Raw genomic sequence first — 16,548 nt, forward strand, 5'->3', positions numbered from 1 at the left:
ATTGGAAGGTGAGTGATGAGCTTAAACAAAAATACCCTTAACTAAACTACATATTGACGTATTTACAAATGGTTTGCCTTATCATACGTAGGTAAGACATAGGTTGCTTGTACATGTTGAAATTGCCACTTGCCGTTTGAAAATTGAGCAAGTTAGCGTGTCTGAGGTAAGATGGTTGCTACGTCGCTCCCCATAGTCTAACAGTGCGGGTAAGTCATCTAGTGTTTATATATATCTATGGTAGTTTGCCTCCAGGCTAAGCCCCGCCCAACGAAATACGTCAATGTTTACAAACAATCAAACGGTCTATATAACAAGTACTTTAGATACTATATTTACTATATTCTCCGAAGAATTCCTTGTCTCCTTTTCTGTACGTATTTATGTTCGTCCTGTACGACACGTGTCAAACTCGAGGCCTGTGGGCCAAGTATGGCCCGCCAGAGCATTTAGCCGTATAGAGAGTTTGTTCAAAACTACAGGAAAAACATACTTCGTTATCCTACTCTATCCAAATTCACAAATTCAGTAAAACTCCACCAAAATACGATGGGGTTTGCAGTAATACATTATTTGCAGTCATATTGAATCAAATCTTTTTTTTCTAAAAATTGAATATCCTTGTAAATTATCTCACAGAAAATTTGGCAAAATGTATTGTAAGTTTTGAGAAAATTAGTTGCCTATTCAAGGAATTTCAACCAGTTATTTAACATCCACGATATTGGGAGTGATCTACAATTTTTTTTTGTACGTGTGGAAGTGCTAACTGCACCACATTTTTAAAATGTGTGCTTTTTTCCTTCACAAAAACAGGGATTGTTTTTGTCTGGCCCACTTGAAATCAGACAAAATCAGAAGAGTTTAACATGCTCTCTTTTTGTGCAGAGTTGAGGGAAACAATGTGATTATTTCTGATGCTAATCAAGCAGCCATTCTTCAGATATCATTTGTAACTAGAAAATCAATAACAATTTAATACTGAACTCAAATTCATTCTTTTTTTATTGTGTTGTAAATAGGATTTAAAGGATAAAATGCTTTAAGATATCAGTAGATTGTGTGTATTGGAAGTTCAAATGAAGCAGAAAGGTGTTAATAAAACGCATGCAAACATTTAATGACTGCATATTTTCATTGTAATGAAAGTTTAAGTAAACATGTATTCACCGTCATAAGAACGACAGGCTGCTTAAATTCCCTTAGTGTTTATAAAACCCCCCCGCGACCCTGAAAAACAGGAACTAGCGTGTCTGAAAATGAATGGATGGATAGTTAAAACCCACCCATCACATCTCAAACATGCAAGTTGTGTTGGTAAGTCAAATATTTTTAATAAGAGGAATCTTTCTGAATGAAAATACATTCCAGTTCAGTTTCAATCAATCTTTTTTCATTTTCATGTTTCCTTGACGGTAACATACAAATATATTTCACAGGGAACAGAGAAAATCTTGAAATCCATGGTGAATACACCCAAAAACCTTCAAAGAAATATATTTTGAAATGTTCAGTATCTCATATTTAGTGCAATACTAAAACAAAGCTCACTAAATAATGAATTTAAAATTTAAATAATACATTTAAGGGTATACTGCAAGCAACAAACACATGACATCACCTATTAGTCGGTTTGAAATGTACCTCTAATAATAAAACAACTATTTATTATAGTAGCATTTTTCTGATTTTACAAATCAAATGTTTTACACGGAGCCCCAGACATGACATGGTAAAATAAATTAAAAAATATATAAATAGATAAATAAATATAAAATCAGTTTTTAACCATAAATTAGCTATGATGTGCTCTTGAAACACTAATATTTGCCACAAAATAGTGAAATGCACACGACCCTAGTTCTTATTGTATTTTACAATTTATAATGTGATAAAACAACAAACACATGTACAATATGTCACATTAAAATAGATAAACACTAAGTCACTCCAGGTATGATATGATCCAACGTCATTGCCAACGCCTATTACTATTACAATTTTGTGGCCACGAAGTAGTGTTTCATGCTCAAATCATATTTATTTCATGGCCACAAATCATACTATTTCATGTGCACAAATTACCATTTTATGTGCACGTATTATTATTTTGTGGCCATGCATTAGTGTTTAATTTAATTACTATTATGATTTTTTTTTTTTTTTTTACCAATTAATGTTTGGGGTTCTGCAGTATTTTATGACATGAATTTTAGTCCCCAAATGTGTACAAAAGTGTGTCGCTTGTGGATGTTATGCGGTGCTACGGTTTATAAACTAACACCAGAAAAAATATTAATCAGAATCAGAATCAGAATTAGAAGTACTTTATTTATCCCAGGGGGAAATTACGTTTGTCAAAGAGGCTCGAGAAATATTACAAATGAAAAGAATATAAACACTAAACAACAAAGAAAGAAAGAAGAAAATGTACATAATGAAGTAAACTACTATTAATTAAATAAGGATTAAATACAACTGCATACATTACAGTAGAAAAAGTAAAATAATAATAATAAGAAAATAGTAATACAAATATAATACAAGAATCAAAACGAAGCAAAAAATGAATAAAATTTTAAATAAAAAATCCAACCTATTGCTGATGGATACCCAGGGTTAGTTTGAAAAGTGTACATTCATACTGTATGGAAAAGCGCGCGAGGCTGAATGCTTTTATTTTGAAAGGCCTCGCTTTTCGGGGTAACTAAATGTGACTTGACGCTTCCTCTTTGGAGGATGGCTGCCTGAGCCTGAGCCGCTGTCTCTGCGCTCTGCGAGGGAAAACTCGGTGTAAATAAGCAAGAAAAACGTGCGGAGACGTGAAGGGAAGAATACGGTAGAGACCAAGTTTTCCAAGAGGAGGAAATAGCTGACACACCGTTACATCCTCCGGAGGGTGTTTTTTCCTCCTTTTTCTTCTTCTAAAAATCAGTTTCGGGAACAAATAAAGGGCTTTTTTTTTTGGGACCATGCCTGCTGAAGTGAAACAGGTTAGTGTCTCCATCCATTCCTCCTGCTTCATTCCTCATTTCCATGAGATTGGGCTTCACATCTCCTGTCATCCCTCAGCATCCCTGTTAGCTTTTTTTTTTTTTTTTTTTTTTTTTTTAAAATGATCCTTTCCAAAAACGCACAGTTGTTGATACGATCACGTCCTTTCCGATCCGTGCGTAACGTACGCGCATCCATCTCTTCTTCATGCATGTGGAAAAGCCAGTATGCATGTGCCCAGATTTCCATCCATGCCATTAAATAGTAAATATTCCTGATCATTTAGTGCTGTGCTGTGTCATGACTTATGTGACACATTGATGGGCTCCACATGTGTAACTATGTAAAACACTGCTGTGAAGTATTGACAGTTTTTTCCCCTGTGATCATCGCCTCCAAAGCCCTAAATAAGTGTCCCTGTCTGGGTTTACAACCCTCCACCATTCAGCCAATTGTTTGTGAGAGACATGGCTTTTAAAGGCTTTTGTCTTTTCTCCTGCACAGATACCCACTGGAATGTGTTTTTGTCAGCTCACGCAAATGTGTGCGTGTGTGTGTTTTGGTTTGTTGCTGTGTGTGTGTGTGTGTGGGGTGTGTGTAAGTGAATTGTGAAGCTTGATGTGCTTGAATTAATACTGGACTTTTTTTCCCTGTGGTTAAAGAGAGTTGACCACATTGGCAGCCTACACCATCACTATAATATAGGCTTTTCTCCATCAAACTCAGCAGCACACACATTCAAAACAAAGAAAATAGTCATTTCATAAGTGAGGTGAAGGAAGATGTGATCAGATCAGATTATGATCCAAGTGTTCAAAAGATTACGATTTTGTTCCCGTTACCACCAATGTAGAAAAGTGACACCTTATACTGTATATCAGTGGTTCTCAAACTGGGGTACGTGTATCCCGAGGGGTACAGAAGCACGTTGCAAGGGGTACTTGGAAATAGGGGTGTCCCGATCGGATATCAGATATCGGATATCGGTCTGATAATAGCCTGAAAACGAATATCGATATCGGATTTTTTTTTTTTTCACCAATTCATTTTTTTTTTTACTTGATTCAATTGTAGAATACGGTTAAAAGTTATGTAACCAATTGGTTAATAATAAATGGGTCGGTTTTTCTCATAGCTACTGTTGCTGACTATTGTTCTCTGTTTGAGTAACATCACTTGATCAAGCCTTTTGTAACATTCAACACTACATAACAAGTAATTATTATATATATATATAATAATTATATATATATATATATATAATACTATTACTACTATCTCCACTCACAAAATCTCATTTTCTTCTATCCCTTTGTTTTTTTTTTTTGTTTGTTTGATAAAGCTGCTATCCCTGATGATTTTTTATTAGATTAAATTATAGTATATGCCTTATCATGGAGACATATGCGTGTTTTTACTTCATTCTAATGTCACAGGCAATACCAGGAACAAACTAGTGCTAGAAAAAATGGTGTCAAGAGAAGAAGCTCAACAAATCACTGGAAGATTAAAGTAAAAAAAAACTTCTGTGCATCCATTACAGGACTCCACATCCCACAATGCAATGCGTGAAAATGTCAACAAATGGAGTGTTTAGGATGGAGATGAAATCAACTTTTCAAGTGTCAATTTTGACCTTTTTCTTAAATGGTGTTTGATTCATTGATGTATTGTTCTCCCACACTATGAATTTATCTAATGAAAAATGATTGGGGGTAGTAGCAGGTTTAACATGAGTGTTAGCAGGCTAATAATTGGTGGCTCATTATAATCCGTGGTTGGATTATGTGACATACTTACAAACGCATATCAACAACCTCAGAGAATGTTCCCTCCACGTGCATCCCTAAAACGGGCAATAGCGATGGTCCTCTGTGTCCGTGACCCCCCCCCCCGCTCGCCCTCGTTCCGCCTGGAATGTTTGACATAGTTCTGGGGCAGGCCAAAGTTGGGACGTGACCTTTTCAACGTAGATGGACATTCCACAGAGATGGAGGGGTGGGGGTGTGGGGGGTGGGTGATCTGCTGCAGCAGCATTCAGGCTAATGTACATCACTGTCTGATACAAAGCGTAAGCAGCCTTGTATCTGCGTCCATGATGGTTTTGCATTTCTACAAACAGACTGGTTCAGGAGTTGTATTTTGAATTATTCTCACTGCTGTGCTCCTCCTCATACATCTCAGATGTGATATCAATATTATATTGAATGTTGATCGCATGGATGAAAAGGAAAGATACTGCGCTGCCTTGACCCTCATCTTAATTTGGCGACGGGGCTTACTGTAATGAGTTTGAGCTTATTGAAGATTATGGCGTAGCCTACAATTAGTGGGAGAGCCCGTGGCAGACCACGTCGGAGTTAAATATAACCCAGCCAAGGTCTTTTTAAAACACCAACACTGTAAATTCCCCAAAAATAGTTTGGTGTGTTTATTGTCAAAGCTGAGAAAAACCAGTGAAGTAATCGGTAGTCATCAAGTCAAGCCGTAATATACTTCGATTTTTCTCTTACTCTGTAAAACAGATGGTCGCGTCTGCATTATATTTCTTTCAAATGAGTGATTCTGCCAAAGACTAAAGGAGGTTTTGTCTCTAAATTGCAGGGTACTGCCAGATTTCTGACAGCGAGTTGAGGTTTCAGTGGCAGCCGCGGAGTGTTCTCCTCCTCCTCCGATGCACGCTTTGATTTTATCCTGAAATTAAAAAGATGTCAAACTCCTTTCTCCAGCGGAGTTTTTCTGTGACTGCTCCGAAACCCTTGCGTATCTTTATTTTTTATTTTTTTTTTTTACCCCCTCCTCCTCAGGCTCGTCTTTTGTGTCGGTGAAAGATGTGTGGATCAATATTTGAAGACATGTAGAGCATGAGGAGAGGCATTGTTTGGGGAGTGGCAGTCATACGAGAGTAACGCCAATGACCGGAAAACATGTCATATGTTCAATAGCTGAGAGTCCATCAGCGCACTGGAAGGCGGAGTGGGTGAGGGATGTGTGTGGATGGGCGGGTGGGAGCTGTTGTGTTTTGAGGGCCGATCATATGGTGGAGTGTGCTGGTGATTGGTGATACCAGATGGCCTTTCCGTCACACAGCCTGTCCATTGCTGGCCATTCTCCCCATGTTTCCCATACCGTTCTCCTGACAGCTCTTATCGTATCACCCATCACACAACAGAGCTTGACGTGTCACAGTATCTGGCACGCCACCCACCACACACTCACACCTACTTCTTTTCCTGTGTTCCCGTTTTAGGCTGAGGTATTCCGAAGCTAATTTACAAGCAGGAAAGCTGAGCCTATATCTGTACATCCACATGATAACAGCCGTTCTGCCGTTGACACGACTGCCTCATCAGCAACTTATGCACTTTTAAAGTGAGCGCAGTGGAATATATTGGACTGGTTTTCATCCATCGTCACTGTAGAAAAAAGGATTTGCTGGTTCATCGAAAGGCCAATTATATTGCCTTTATGACATCACTATCATATCTATTGGAAACACTTTGATTTGCTTACAAGCACTCTCTAAGTTTACTATTTTACTGTCATTATATTTTGCTAAGATGTCTTTTTTAGAAAGATGGTAATTAGATATTTATTAACTTTAACTAAACCTTAAGTCATTAAAGCAAAGAAATGATCAATTTCCTTAGAATAACAAACTATCAATGGTAATGTTCGATTTTCTGAAAGAGTGTCCAGCTGAGGGTTTCTGACCACACTTACTTATTATTAGTTATTCTAAAAGATGCTTTGTAATCGTCACATGTAGTGGAAAATCTGTTGAATCCAACTAGTGCTGAGAGTATTATGTATTTTATACATTTTACTGATAGGAAAATAGTTTGGATATTGTTCATCGTTAATTACGATGATGTTATTTGAACTTTCTGCAAATGAACTACTTCAACTACCTAACTATGGCCCTAGAGGTGCCGCTTGGTAAACTCATCTGCTATGTAGATGCAGGTGTTTTTTTTTAATTATTATTATTTTACCATGTTGTCTGCATATGCAATCAAAGATTACCATCATGTTTGGTGCAATCTTTGCCTATTTTATTCCAAAAAACACAACTAACAAATACATTTATTTTGTTGCTTATGACCACCGCCATCCCTCCCTAAGAAAGGGTTAAACTTTATTAGAGAGAAAGATTTAAAAAGAGAGGGCAGTGGGGGGAGGAGAGCAGGAGAGAGGGCGTTAGGGTGGGACATAGCATTTTTTAATTTATTTTAGTTGTGCTTAAATTATAACGTGATGTTACTATTGTGCATATTGTAGGCGTATACTAAAGTGGACCTTCCTAAAGCCCAATGCATTCCAGTGTATCCGCCGCCAATGTGCGTGCAAGAGTCGATGTTTGACGTTTTTTAGGTTCACACCGCTTTAGGTTGCGGAGGTCTCTGAGTCCATGTCAATCAACCCCAGGCATCCAACCTCACCTTCACTGACCCCCCACCCCCCCATACCCACCCACCCACCAGCTCTTTTCTGATTTGGCTCACCCAAGTCAGAAAAATATTTATCTGTCCTAACCTGTTTGGCTGGCTGATAGTGTGACCAATGCAGGCTAGCAGCCGCTCACTCAGCGTCTGACCACTGGCGAGGACCATAATGCTCTCTCAGCTTTCATCATCACGATGATGGAATTACAACAAGTGTACGGCAGCAAATTGGATGGCCGGAGAGGACGTTGGCAGTGTGTGGAGCAGAGAAGCGCTATCATTTTAAACAGCATGGATCGATGGGATGTTATCCTCCACTTTTCATCTCTACCAAGTTTTATGTGTACATATTGCATAGATAATTATTGTTGCAAACTTTGCAATATGTCTGGAAATAGGATTTGCACAGTGATTTTCCACTTAAATTGTATTCATTGTTCAATTGCTCTTTTTTGGGGGATAGTTCTTTTGTTTCTTAACACAGTTAATCAGTTAAAAGTCAAGTCCAGATACGTTATCAGCACACACACACATAAAGGCCCCACTCCAGAAGAACATCAATTGAATTTCTGGCCTGTTTAACTCAGAGTTTGGCCGCAGGGTGCAGACAGGGCAGCGACGTTGTTCAGAACAGAACCAGCTTCAAGGATTTCCTGAGTTTGTGCAATAAACATTCATATCGGTGCAGCTGGTAGCCAGCAGGTGGACTCGTGTTTGAGATCGCTTAGATAAGAAATCCACTTACCCTGAGTGGCCTGCCGAGATTCTGTCATATGATGCGAGGGAAGCAGATGTTAAATTAAAGCCCCTCTAAACTAAAGATGAGTTTACGTGTAGTCGGAGTTTTATTGCAACAGTAGCAGTAATGAAGTAAGGCGTGTGCAGAGAAATTCAGAAAAAAAAGTATTAGGCTTAAAAAAAAAAACAAGTTAAAGGCTAAAACTCACAGCGAGATGCCGCCAATGACGCGAGCCATTCGGGGGTTGAGGGGCATGCCCACCCCGGATAATTTTGCAAAAATAATGGTATATGGTGGCTTTTGATGCATTATAATAGTGTAATTGTGACTTTTCTTCTGTCTATTTTGTTGCACTGTTTTTTAGCATGGTGTATTTTCTCACCGAGTATTTGTTTGCATGTGGAAATCTGGTATCCATGATTATGGTGACAAATAATTGCGCATCATTATTCGTTTACTTCTTTCCTGTTAAAACCAACTTATAGTATACCAGTAGTATGGATGCTTGGTCTCCTGTAGTCCTCTGTAAAATGCCGTCTGGCACTGTAACATATCGGTATGATTAACATCATTTTTTGTGTCGTTTGCTTGTAGTTGGTTTTGATAATATATTTAGTTGTAATATTTCACATTAATATTCATAATATATCAAACACAAGCACATCAATATTCATAATATATCTTACATATACCCTTACATTTGTGATTTTCGTAACCCAGTACCCTGGATGCAGGACTTTTAATTCATGATTCATGATGCTATTGATCATGAATGTTTAAAAAAATAAATAAATGTATATATTCTGTATATATTCAATTCCATAGAGAAGAATTAAAAACCCCTTCAAAATCTACTTTTTTTCCAATTTGGTCTGTGAATTATTCTTACCAGTGACTCTTTTCTTAAGGATTATCTTAAAGATAATGTTTATTCAATTTAGTTGAAGTCTGTAATGTTGTGATTGTTTAGATTTATTATTTTATTGGGGAAACGTTTAGAGAGAATGATTGTTTACCTTCAGTTGCAGCCGCCAGATATTTGTTTCGATCAGCAGAGGGCGCCGGTAACCCAGTGTTCGGTTGGGATGCAGCTATTCTGCGCAGTGAAGAAGAGATGCTACGCGCTAGCAGACAGAGCTAATCAAAAAACTTGACTTTTACAGATATTCATGTAATTACAGATATTCCTTCGGTGCTAAAGGGATTTACAAACATTTTTAAGAGTAGAAGGCGATTCCACCTGCCACAGATGCATTCCTGCGTGTGCATCTGATGATGTCAAGTTCAGGTGCATAAAAAGGTCGCACTTTATCAAATAAAAATGAATGTTCTCTGCATTATTATTTAGAATAGCACCTCATTGTTTAATGAGTAAAAAAGACACCAAACATGAACATCTCTTTCCAAAGGCGCTCATTGGAAGCTCTGTCCTACAATCTTTAACCAGCAAAATCAGGTTCTGAGGCATTTTCTAAAGAACTGGTGCTTCTTTGACCATTATTCATGGTTGATATAGGCTCCTCCCCCTTCGTCCTGCAGCTGCAGACTTCTAAGAAGGGCCCTGAGGGGGAAGGTCGTTGTCCTCATAAAGTGTCCCATTAACAGAAATATAGGCACCATCACCTTCCTACCACTTTCCTTTCTGTTTACTACAGACCTTTATACAATTTATGGCACGGGTTCTCAAATGGGGTATGTGTACCCTTAGGGGTACGCAATGGCACTGCAGAGGGTACTTAAGAGAGAGAGAGAGAGAGAGAGAGAAAGTGGAAAATTAACAAAGTGAGGTGACTGGAAATGATAAAAACTATAGAAATAATTTTATTCAGGGGCCACTAATTCAGTGTTTTTCAACCTTGGGGTTGGGACCCCATTGGGGTCACCTGAAGTTTCTGAAAAATTAAAATAGATTTTTGAATTTTTGTAATGATTATTCTTTTGTTTTTTTTTAATTCTATTTAATTTTTTTAATTGAAGCACATCTTAAACAACTATATTGCTATACTAAAATAAAATGCAGTAGAAAAATATATCTTGAGCTCAAACATGATCAAAACTGATTCTACAATCTTTGGGGTCACCAGAAATTCATGATAATCAAAATGGAGTCACGATCCAAAAAAGGTTGGGAACAGCTGCACCTAAATACTGTTTCTTTCCACTTATATACTGTACAAAATGAGATTATTTATAATGTGTAATACCATTGATTCACTCCATCATTGTGCTCATAGTTGTTTTTATATAGTTTTCTAAGCAAAATGTTTATGTCGGACAAAAGGGGGTACTTGGATTCAGAAATAAGAGAAAGGGGGTACTTGAGCCAGAATAGTTTGAGAACCACTGATGTATGGCACAACCATTACGGCTGAAGCAAGACGAGCAGGCTCGAGCTTCCCTTGTACGTGTTTAGTCTGGAACTTTCTTTTTGAGGGATTAGCCCACTTCCTGCGTTTGGGAGGGTGACTGGAAGCAGTCGGCCTGGGAGCAGAGCATTGATCCTCCATCATCGCACCATCTGTCACACGCTGCCTTTTGGGATTAATGAATCCCTCCCACAGCTCTTTAGGAGGGCTCCGTCAGTGCTGGATGACCATTCAGATTACACTGTCATATGGCAGGGCGAGGAACTTTGATGTAGCATTCACAGCTTATTGTGGTTCGGAAGGAGTCTTTTTGTTGTTGATAGCTCACTAAAAAAATATTATAATTGAAAGCTACATTGCATGCCTATTAGGGATGTGTATTGCCTGGCATCTGGCGATAAAATTCGTATCCCGATACACAGGTCACAATATGATATATCCCGATATCAAAGTAGGCAATTATTTTATTTTATTTCTGATTATTCAAGAAACAACTAATCTGTAAATTTGTACACCTTCATGAGAACATTATGTATGAAATACATTTTATTGGCATATTTTACACTCAAAACATGGCTTCAACATGCCATGTGCCAACAACTTAAAATAAAAAAATAATATGCAATCTACCCGTGGCTTTTAAACCAACTTTGACTTCAGTGCAACATGGCTTTAGTGCAACTTAACTGAGGTATATGCCGAGAACAACAAATAAATGCAGAAAGTTAGTGCTTTCTTTTTAGATTTTATAGAAAAAACACAAGCTGGTCAACATGTCGAGGTTTCAGCACTTCTTTGTGCAGTTACAATGTCTCCTGTAGTTTGAAAAGACTTTCCTGGTTAAATAAAGATAAAAAAAATTAAAAAATCGATATTGATGCATTTAGAATCGATTCTAGAATTGCACGATGATTTATCGCCAAATCGATTTTTTTCAACACCCCTAATGCCTATACTAGAATTGTGTAGGAATTTATTAAATAACAAGTGCAAACCTCTGTCAAGCGTCAAATATCCTTTCAACCATGGCATGCCATAAGGTCTATCTTTGATTAGAGTTTGGTCAAATAGTTTTGATGTAATCCTGCTAACAGACAAACAAACAAATAAATAAATGCCAGTGAAAATAAAACGTCCTTTGCGGAGGATATCATTTTAAAACTGGGATATAAAGTGAATTGATTCCATTGCATTTTACTGCTGAATGTGGAGGAGGTTGGTGATGTGTGCATTGATTTGTTACCTTGAAACATATTGAATTTGATCAAAACCAAGGCAACTTTTATTCTGAAAGAAAAGCAATAACGTATGAATAACAAGAGCACTCGGAGAGTGGAAACCTCCACCAAGAGACAAATATCCTCTTAACCAGGTCTCGACAGTTATCTGGATCAGTGTTCCTGATCATGGTACCATGATGATCATTCACACTTTTTTTTTTTTACTTGTTTGCACATGCTGTTAAAGGTCAACACTACAAGCAGTGCAATCTTTTTTTAGACAGCAATGCATTTTATTTTTTATTTTTTTGTTATTGCAATTAAATAAATTGCATTATTTTATTGCATAATTGTGACCATCACCAGCCCTCCCTAAGGAAGGGTAAGAAACACTTTATTAAAGGGAGAATATAAAAAGAGAGGGCAGTGTTACACCTAGGTGGGGGGGGGGAAGAGAGCAGGGAGGAGCGATTCAAGGAAGAGAAATGGAAGGGTGGGGAAGAGTTGATTACTGTAAAGTGAGATGTGAAGTTTTAGGCGTGAGGCTTAACTATAATGGTGGTGGCTGTGGGCAGAGGGAAGGAGTGAGTGGTAATACCTGAAACAGGTATTTGGGATCAACGTGTCTAAAGTTAAGCCCACTACAAGTTTTATCCCACAGTCCAAGGCGTGTTTGTGCATCGTAGACCGATGTATGTGCAAGAAACTCTCACTGTAAACCCAAGCGCTGCCCCGGACTCGAGGACGCAGCCAGAATAGCAGAAAGAGCGGGGGCCAGCGAGCCCAGGCAACCCCCCCCAGCTGAGCAGCCCCCCAGACGCCCCCAAGACACCAAGCCGAGAGGCAGCCACCGCCCCCCACATACACACCCGAGAAAGCACCGAGAAGCCGAGGAGCCAGCGCACTCCGCCCCCAACCCCAAGGCCCCCCCACCGGCCAAGAGAGCCCCCCGCCCGAGATCCCAGCAGAGTGCCCCAGGTCACCATTTTTTGACACCGCCAGCGCGATGGCTTGGAAGAAATTTCTGGAACAGAACGTGAAACATAACTTACGACTACTACATGTAATGTACAAAGTTAAAGAACCAACTCAACGAGCTGATCATAGGGAGTTATCTATTTTTCAAACTGATCCAGAACTTAATCACTTGTTCTTTATCCCATTATGGATTTTTCATATTGTACTGTTCACAGACAAATGAATGAATGAATACATAAATGAATAAACCTGCAAAAACTTATATCTAACTTATAAATAATCATATTAGGTTTAACTTCCTATGTGATATAACGATAAATACATGAGATGGGTGAACGAAGTAAATAAAAGCTCTTTATTTTTACAAACAGGCCAACAGAAATGTTCAACTGATAGCTTTACCTATTCTTTTCTGTTATTATGTCTTTAAGTAGCTTACATTTAATAAACAAGCACTGTTGTTTCTGAATCTGCTACTTCTATTAGACAGGATATTGCCCATAATTTTATCTACCATACAGTTACCCTGGGGAATAAGGTGAATATGGTCTATAATTACATTTAGTCTGAGTTGTGATCACTCCTGGTAACATCTCTCCGTGTTGGAGCTAAATTAAGAAAACGCTGTGAGCTAATTGCAGTCGTTGTAATTACGTAGAGGGTGGAATGTGTTTGTGTTTGATTTTTTTCATTCTTTAAAGCAGCAGGAGGTCCAGGTTGGTACAGGACCTCTGAAAACCCAGTAAACAGTGAGCTAACTGCAGTAGATCTGTGTTCTGCTTACTCAGAGCTCCGTCACAAAGCCTGCTGGGTATTTGAAGTGATGAGCGGCCGTTACTGACCCGCCGGTGGTTGAAGTGCACTAATGAGGCCCAGGACTTCATTAGGATGCCACTCTCAAACTTGCTCCACACAATAGTTTCTGTAACTGCTCCTGGCTTGGGTCCAATGGGTAAAATACGAGTGCATGATAGAGGAAGAAAAAGGAGGAAAAGTTCAAACCGCTGTAAGCTGAGCGGGCTCTTCTGCTGCAGATGCCGCAGCGCCGTTTCAAACACACGTTTTGCTAACCCGAGGCAAGAGTTCAGCCAAAACCAGGAGCAGGACCTCTGAAAGCAGGGGAGATAAACGAGTTACTGCCTTTCTAAACGCTACGGCTGCTGCTTTGTACAATTCACTGGTTTGTACAATAGAAGCATCCAGTCTGTGGGCCGCCTGTCAAATGCCATTATATGCCATGTGATAGCAGCACAGCCCTGTATACATCCACTCATCGTCTCCTGATACATACTCAGCCGTATTCCCACAGGAGCTATTGGTTAACAATGGCTTGATGCACCTCCTCACACATTCCAAAATCGTCTATTGAGCTGTGTAATGAACCTCTCCTGCATGCGCGCCCTGTGCTGACGGCCGGGGCTTCACCAAAATACTATCTCCGCATCACGCCCCCTCCTCCTATATAATTTGTTTGGAATGTGTAATAGCCTGTGAAGTGGAGCATGGTGCAGTGTTGATCTGTGCCAACCTGGTCTGCAGATACAGAGGGACAGGTGCCAGCCATCCATGGAAGGTGCTGTACTTAACACTCTGCACTGATGCTAGAGAGTGTGCAGTGTTGGCCTCGTGGTGCTGGAGGAGCTGCCAATATCCTGTTGCTGCATTCAGGCCAGTTTTTAGTTTAGTAACAGGACATGGTGAATACTAGGTGTTATTTCTTTTGAAGAGGGGGCGGCTGGAAGTCAGAGATAAATGGTAGGGCCAGAATTTAGTTGCAGGCAAATGGAACCGGCTTTGGACATGAAACACAGTGCATTTAGTTTTTCTGCTGTATATCAGTCTTGTGGATGAAAAATAAATCTTATTTGGAGGCATGAACAATCAATCAAAGAATGCAAAAACAATTTGAGGGCCTGATTGTTTTGACAGCTATACAAAAAACAAGTTTACCACCAAGTTCAATCCAGAACCCTCAGAAACGTCTGGAAAAGATCCTTCCTACTTGTGGATGAAACGAAAAAACACACCCTTCCCATCGCTAGGGCTGAACGATTTTAGAAAATAATCTAATTGCTATTTTTTTCCTCAACATTGCGATTGCGATTTAATATGAGGTTATTTTTTCAAGGGCCTCTTGTCATGTGTTTTTCAATGAACACAAGCAATAAATCATTTTTTTTCACAATAAACAATTTCAGATTTAATTAAAGTAAATAAATATAAAATATACATTTTAAAGCACAGATTACAGCAATAAAGCAAACAAATCTGTGGCTTTACCTCTTCAACATATCTAACTAACTTCACGTTTCATGAAACAAGTGGACTGTACTTCTTCTTAAACACTCTGAACTTAACAGGACAGCACAAGACAGGACAAGAAAAAAAATAAATAAAAAAAATTGCAGCCTTTGCGATTAGAAAATCTCATTTTATGATATCGCGATGATACCGCAAATACAATTTATTGTTCAGCCCTACCCATCGCAAGTAAATACGAAAATTATATGTTGCTTCAATAATTGTGTTGAGGTAAAATTTTCAATGCATTTTCATTTTGATTAAATTGTCTTTGTAATAATTCACTGGACATAATAATAGAATTGTTTAAAGTTTATTTCCATGACTGTTACACACACGACTTTGATCAGGTTTTTTTTTTTTGCCTCTACACGCCACACTATGTTCCATTAATACTTATAACCTTGATTTGTATACAAACAGGGTTTTGATCTGTTCTGAAAGACTAAAGGGGGAAATAAAAAGCAGCTCTCTAAGTGCATTACTTTAGAAATAAGCCACTTTCATCAAAGCCTTCGTTCTGAACCTTTGGCTGCCATCACTATCACTCACATAAGTATTTCATCACCAACAGCTTCTTTCTGTTGCCATTGGTGACCAAGCTTCTTTCTTTAAGGCTGAGAGATTTCAGAAAGGCTTTTGCTTCGCCACTGTTGGTTGTCAAGCAGCTGTGTTAACTTATTCTCTGTTCTTTTACCTCTTCAAAGTGAAAAGGTGTGAAAAAGAGTGCAGAATAAAACCCCTGCAAGCTCCACAAAGTTGTGCAAACACAAACCTAATTCCATTGCCAAATTCTTTCCAACATATTGTGGTACAGTTAAGAGAGTTTTAATCCAATAAATCCCTCTCTTAGACTGTTTTGTTCTTTGTCTCTCTGAGATTTTAACGTCTCCTGGTGGATGTGTGTGAGTAGTGAGGCAGGGGGGTGTTGTCATCTACAGGAGTGGCCAGCTGCAGGCTCTGTTGTTCAGGCCACAGGGGAACACTGGGAGCGTTTTTTTGGGGTCACTGAGCAGTTACATTCCACACTTAAATTCTTCGATGAGAGCGCCTCAGTCTAGTTTTCAGCCTAAACCCACCTAGGCTAGGACATCGTCCCATGAAACACTGGCTGTAATTAAGGTAACCGGTTTTTGTACCTGGCCAGCAGAACATGTATCAATGTCCTCCTTGTGTAACAAGTACTTAACCGTTTCTTGACGTTCAGTGACAAACCACAGGAGAACAAGGCTGAGGGGGAACCCTTTTCTACAACCCTGCATGTTCTCACGCAGCTCATGTTATGCATCAAGCTTGGCTTTTATTTGAATCTACGGCTAATGGTAAAACACTAGAAGTGTACTTAGTGCAACATTGCCTTGTGCAAGTTTGCCAATTTGGTTTATTTAAGGGCAGTTTTTAACCTTATTATGGCCATGTGTGGCACCACTTCCACATTTTTAGTGCCTTTCATCCGTCCATTCACCCATCCATTGTACCAATCGACCTTTCACAAAACCCTGCCC

The 16,548-nt window shown here is 38.9% G+C and overlaps 1 protein-coding gene across 8 annotated transcripts in view; it reads left to right on the forward strand.

Annotated features, from left to right (window-relative positions):
* The window catches only part of arvcfb (ARVCF delta catenin family member b), a 271,466-nt gene that overhangs the window by 124,436 nt on the left and 130,482 nt on the right, over positions 1 to 16,548 (forward strand). Inside the window, exon 1 of one of the 8 annotated variants that reach the window (XM_028456824.1) lies at positions 2,743 to 2,993. The exons of the other annotated variants lie outside the window; for them this stretch is intronic. Within the exon in view, the coding sequence (XP_028312625.1) occupies positions 2,973 to 2,993 (21 nt within the window). The 5' untranslated portion in view covers positions 2,743 to 2,972. Of the gene's footprint in view, positions 1 to 2,742; positions 2,994 to 16,548 lie in introns of those variants that run through there. 8 annotated transcript variants of the gene reach the window in all.

This window comes from Gouania willdenowi, chromosome 9 (genome assembly GCF_900634775.1).
Source record: "Gouania willdenowi chromosome 9, fGouWil2.1, whole genome shotgun sequence".
Lineage (NCBI taxonomy): Eukaryota > Metazoa > Chordata > Actinopteri > Blenniiformes > Gobiesocidae > Gouania > Gouania willdenowi.